We start from the raw sequence: 6,068 nt of genomic DNA, 5'->3' as shown, positions 1-6,068 counted from the left end.
CCCACCGGGAGATTATGGCGCCGACAGAGAGGGTCGTGATGTGCGGCGCCAATTGCTCGACACCAGAGGTAGAAGGTGTCTGAACTGAAGGTCTGGAACATGATCAGTGGGCAGAAAATAGTTCGATGCTCTCCGATGCGAGAACCTGGAACCCTTCGCGTATCGTATTGAAAGACAACTGGTGCAGAATATGACGATCTCTCTGCGACAAGAGGCACGGAAAAAGTCAGAGGGGACAGGGGGGCGGCACAGGTAGGGAGGCAGGTACCTGCTCGCTCGTCAGCTCGCCATCCGGCAGCCCGGCGCACTACGACGACAGAGCACGGGCGCCACACACCCAGTGCTGTGAGCCCGGCGGCGGCGGCGGCGGAAAGGGTGTGTGCTTCCACATCAGGCTCTCTCAGTGGTGCCCGGATTGTTGAGGCTGCACACCCACCCACCACCACCCCCAGCCTAGCAGACAGCCGCCACCGTTGAATGGACTAGACGGGTCTATTATGTACAAGCGACACCCGAGACGACGTTACTCTGGTGCCGTCGCGGGGGCGCCGGTTCCTCGAACAACCCGACACTACGTCGCGCTGCGATGGCGTGGTGGGCTGCCTAGATAACGCGACAGACGGCGTGGAGGGTGTTGAGGCAGAGATAGATAGTGGCGGCGGGGAAACGTGCTGTCAAGTGGCCAGTGACGCTGGAACAGATGGACAGAAGTGGGCAAAGAGCCTTCTGCCTCGTCGTCAGCGCACTGCCGTTTACCGTCAGTGCAGCCTAGCTCGTAGGTGTGATGAGACAGCCCAGTCGGGGACTGTAGCTTGGAAGAAAGCATCCGATAATGCCTCCGCGAGGGAAAATATCGACGGCTGTTCTGCCGAATGGCCCGCGCGCACGACTGGGAAAGGTGTTGCGAGATGCATCATGGATATGCAGCAACGTATGACTCCATGGACAAATCCTCCACGGACGTCCATGGCTGGCTGCTGCATCATCATGATGCCCACCTCCCCGACCAGACCTGTCTGGCTTGCCGTGAAAGAAAAGACGGGCGTCCCGCAGTCGTGCCATTCTGGGACAATACTGGGGTTGATAGGCAAATACCTTAGGGAAACACCAAGCAATCGTCTGCATCTGCGCTCTTTTCCTCGCTATCCCGAGAGAGGGATTCGGTCCTTCCTCTTTGCGACAGCGACAGTTATCGCCAAGACCCATCGGGCCCCACGCACCCCACCAGCACGTCTATTGCATCAGGGCGCTCATTGGCCCGCCAGTGAGATTCGGGCAGGACGCTAGCGCTTTCTAGAACCCGCAACCAGCGTCAGTGAGGGGGCCCAGACCCCCGGGGGCCACCTCCTTCAGGCTCTCGAGGTCTTTTCAGTGCCTTGAAGGAGCGCTGAGCTGCCCGCTCAGGAGACCGAGGGCGGCTCTTGGCGGGATCTTGGCGGAGAGGGGCGCGGGCTAGCATGACGTAGCGCCGTGTCGCACTGGGCGCACCCCGCCGCGCAATGCTGCCTTGCCCAGTCTGCAGTGGCTGTTCACAGGCACTGTGTCTTGGGTGCCCGCGGGCGGGGGTCCACTCACGCCCGGCGGGCTTCATGCGCGCTGCAGCGGGCAGTCTTGGTGTTTCTCCAGCACAGCGGACTGCAAGAACCAGCCAGCCAGCTCGCTCCCACAACTACAGGCCGGCGTGATGATGCATCTGCGCAGGAAAGCACTATCGCGTAGGCAGGCGCGCACAGTCACGCAACGCAACCACTCAACCGGCCTTCCGCATCCATCGGCTGCCGTCGGCGTGCTCGTCCGGGGTGCGTGAGCTTGCCGAAGCATCCCGCCGCGATCCAGCAGATGTTGGAACTGGAGAAAAAGAGCGACGCCAGCAGGAAGCCAAAAGCGAATCGACGGGGTTGACCGGGGTGGCCGGTTGAGACGCTTGCCCACCGTTCCGCCAATACGGTTGCTGCTTTCCACGCTTCCAAGACGTGGTTGGAACTCTAGACTTGCATCACTTGTCGAGGGAATGTGGGTCTGGGGCAGAGCCGACTCCATTCTCCGCTTACATGGTACCACACTCCAGCTTCCAAGCATCCCACCTCTCCCCCTTGTCTCCCCAGGCCGCCCCTCCCTCCCCCCCCCCCCCACTGCCCCCCATCTACTGCACTGTAGGTAGGTACTGTACTCCAGCAAGAGCGAACGGCTGTGCCGGTTTCAACCTTGCCACCCCTACGGAAACGCCCAACAACGTCCATTGCGTGATGGTCGTCTTAAGGCTGCCGTCCCCCCGGCCTGTCCGTTCTGCCGGAGCCTTGTGTTATTATTAAACCATCCCGCCCTGCCCCTCGACGCTACCGATTGCCTCTCCGTCTTCCTATTCAAGCATTCACTCACATTGCTTACTCGCCGATGACTCGAGCTCCCCTGTTGATCACTCCCCTCAACACGCCGCACTCCAGTCTGCCTGCCTGCACATCACGAACGCAGCACCGTGCACCATAAGTGGCCGTAGCTTCCTCGACATCCATCTACCCATCGACACGACAAAGCCACCACCACAATGGCTATCCGTGACCACTTCCGCCGCAGCGTCCGCAAGTCCGACGCATCAGATGTCGCCTCCGCCGCCTCGGGCCACCACTCCAACTCATCCACCACGTCCTTCCAGCGCCTGGCCAAGACCTTCTCCTGGAAGCCCCGTTCCGACTCGTCCAGCAACGCCAGCAGCAACACGAGCTCGTCTTCCGATGACGACACGCCGGCACCCTGCATGACCGACGACAGGCCCGAAAAGGGCGTGCCCTCGTGGCTCAAGAAGAAGAACAAGCCCGCCAAGAAGCCCCTCTTCGCCGGCCTCAGCCTACCCACTCTCTACGGAGGCGGCGCCAAGGCCAGCAAGTCGGCCGTCGACCCCCGCGAGAAGCCCTTTACCGAGATCAACCTCCGCCACCAGGAGATGCTCTCCGGCTTCACCTTTACCTTTGGCAACCGCTGCGACAGCCGCCGGTCGAGCATCCACGGCGGCATCAGCCCCGGCACCTCGCGCATGCCCTCCTTCGACGGCGGCAGCCGGCCCATGCCCTCCGCCGCCGATGACGACGAGAGGGACCCCTTTGACAACTTTGACGAGCACTTCCTCTCCCCCGCTGCTGCTCAACGGCGACCTGCCCTCTTCGCCTAAAAAGGCGGCTGTAAGGCCCTCGCCTTCCACATTGAGCATAACGAGTCACGAGACCATCCTGCGACGATTCGGCAAGGATGCGAAAAGAAACTAAATATCCGACGGCAAGCTGTCAGACAGCACTGCGACGCAATGCAGCGGAATGACTTCCAACGGGCCAATCACACCCGATGATCGTCCACTGCATATGACGACTAGAAATCACACCCCATAAAGCCGATCTCTCACACTACTACTCCATCTCTCACTTCCTTTCATTGTTTCCTCTTTTAGTGTTTCACAGCATTGGACAGGCGAGGCGTTCAGGATCCGGACATGTATTTTTCATCTGCTTGCTACCCATCATCCTTACCTCGTATCATCGAGGAGCGAATCAGGGAACAGCAGCAAAACCACCCCCCCCCAAAAGCTTTAGACCGAGGGCAATTGTTTTGTTAGACAGGAAAGCGGAGGTGAAAAAGCACACGTCAGACGAAAGTGTTTATCCTTTTCATTCCTGCTTCGGAAGCGAATGGCTGAACCCCCAAGGGTGAGAAAGCCCGCTATGGCACCGGTACATTGGGGGAAATGGGCTGCGCGAAAGGCAGCGTCTCGACTGCATGGGTCGGGCAACACGCAGCCTCGCGAAGTTCAGGGCTTAATGGCCGAACGGGACATCTAATTACCTCAAGTTGGAGACAATCAATCAAAACAGTAAAAAACTAAAAAGGAAGAAGACGGAAAACCTTCCAACACGGTATCATCCTTGATCGTGATCCCCCTGCTTTTCTACCTAGCCAGGGGACGTTGAAGTCAATGATTCATCTCGCATCGTAGCCCCGTCCTGCAGTGGTTCCCGTTGTGGTCTACCCTCCATCCTTCCTTCCACTACCGTCTCCCTCCCCCCGGGATCTACTGCGCTCGCTGTCCTTTTTTTTCTTACGTCATGTCCATCCCTCTCCTAGTTTTTGCGGAGTGCAGACCACGCCAATGTGCACTCTCCTCCCCGATCAGGCCATCGTCGGCTCCCCACACTCCTTTGGCCCGAGGACAGTGTGTGAAGGCGAGGCACAGCAGACGCCTTCCCCCCCCCCTCCTACCGTGGCATCGTGGCTGGCGATCACCTTCTGGGGCTGGCCTGCACTACGGGTGAAATTGGCCTTAGCTTGACACGGCCAAGCGCCGGACGGCGTCAAAATCTTGTGTGGACGTCAAGGTTGCTGCCCGCGCTGGTCCAAAACTGCCCCCCCAGGGACATGGCACTCGTCGATTCGACTGACTGAGCGTCGCCGAGCCTGAAGCCAAGGCCATAGACACCTTGACACGAATGGCGACATTTGTCTCGGCGGAGGACCTCGTCATCGATTGGTGGGGGAGAAAGAGCGCGCAGCTTGGCTTTCTGGCTCTGGGTAAGATTGAGGAAGAGGGGGGGGGGGGGGGGGGGGTTTGTTATTGGAGTCAATTTTCGAGAGCTCCCAAGTCTCCACGGACAAGCCTTTTGAGGGCGTCCTGGGCGAGAAGCTGGGCAGCGTGGGATGGATGATTCATTCGTTCGGTCAATTGAAGTCTTGTGTTGGGCTGCAACGAGATTGAAGCCTTCGTTTGGAGGCCGGCCAAGACGACGGACTTTGTCTACCTGCGTGTCTTGGCTGCGCGAGCACGTATCAAGGAGTGGGATAGCGGCGCACGACAATAGGGGCATCACACGGGCGGACTAAGGAGAATTTGGGCAATCAATGAGCATGTTGCGTTGTCAGGTTCAAGATCACGCGATGTGATGGGATGTGCCAACTGATTAATTGCGAAATCCTCCATGTTGGAAGAGAAAGGTTCCGCACTCAAAGATAGTTGCCTGAAGATATTCTCGTCTCGTACAACCCCATCAATCTCCCTAGGGAGGTTGACAGGGTGTATCCGGCTCAAGATCAGAAGCTGGGGGCTAAACTGACCGAGCATGGCAAGAGACGGCTTAAGGCCGCAGCGGACAAGGGAAAAGACAAGGTAGGTAGGGACGATAGGGTATGGTGGGCTGGAATGATCCAACTGAGCGCTTGCTCAGACGTAGGAAACTCAACGGCTTGATTGAAGCTGCATTGAGATGTCTCAACTGCTTGTCCATGGCTGTCAGGAGGCCGTGCATTGTGACGGCGTCTCGTGCTAGACCTGGCGTTCGTCGGGTGGTGGTGAATGGTGGACGTCAAATGGGTTGAAGTTGTGTGGCACGAAAAATTAAGGTCGACATCGGCAGAAATTCGGCTCATACGTGATTGGGATATAGCCCCACTATATCCGCCTAGAACCTGGAACAGTGGAAAGACAGCAACAGCGGACTGGAGCCCACAGTCAGTCGCTCGGTTGTCAAGCATCGACTCCCCAGTTGGCGGCGTTGTTTCCCATTGAACCACACTTCAATGCCTCACTGAATACCCTTGGAGGAAAGAGAGAGAATGAGAAGCATGCTGCTTCATAGCTGGGAATGCAGAGCGTGCTGATGGAACTTGCGCAACGAACAAGCTTTCCATGTTTTGGAATGTGTCTGCCTGACTGCTGCCGATCATGTATCCCTTCCACGTAACACGTTCACCGGGCGTGCCTGCCTGATGCTCAACGAACGACCTGGTCAAGGGACGCTGAGGATGGACGTCTGACTTGTCAAAAATTATTGCGCAGCGAGAGCATCGAATTACCAGACTTTCCGTCCCAATTCTTCATCTTCTGCCTGTGGCGATGCCACCACCCATTCAACGCGTGTAAACACCAGCCTTCCCCTTGTATCCTGGTATCGCATACACAGAAATCCAATGCGCCACCATCAAAGACTGGCGCCGCTGGCCAAGTTCTTGCAGGGCTGTGTCCGACACGCGCCCCACGTCGCCATCCTCATCTTGTTGGTGTCAGCAGCTTCTAAGTATTTTTACCATGG

At 57.9% G+C, this 6,068-nt stretch overlaps 1 protein-coding gene across 1 annotated transcript; it reads left to right on the top strand.

The window, feature by feature from the left end:
- Window positions 1-2,545: 2,545 nt before the first annotated feature.
- On the top strand, window positions 2,546-3,516 carry VDAG_05881 (uncharacterized protein; the record flags this gene model as incomplete). The annotated part of the gene is made up of 1 exon (XM_009655278.1): window positions 2,546-3,516. One exon carries the CDS (start codon window positions 2,546-2,548, stop codon window positions 3,164-3,166), a length of 621 nt encoding a protein of 206 aa, XP_009653573.1. The 3' UTR covers window positions 3,167-3,516.
- Window positions 3,517-6,068: the final 2,552 nt, after the last annotated feature.

This window comes from Verticillium dahliae, genomic scaffold, assembly GCF_000150675.1.
Source record: "Verticillium dahliae VdLs.17 supercont1.11 genomic scaffold, whole genome shotgun sequence".
NCBI classification, from domain to species: domain Eukaryota; kingdom Fungi; phylum Ascomycota; class Sordariomycetes; order Glomerellales; family Plectosphaerellaceae; genus Verticillium; species Verticillium dahliae.
Note: the sequence above shows the minus strand (reverse complement) of the source record. Positions and strands in the feature narration are given on the sequence as shown.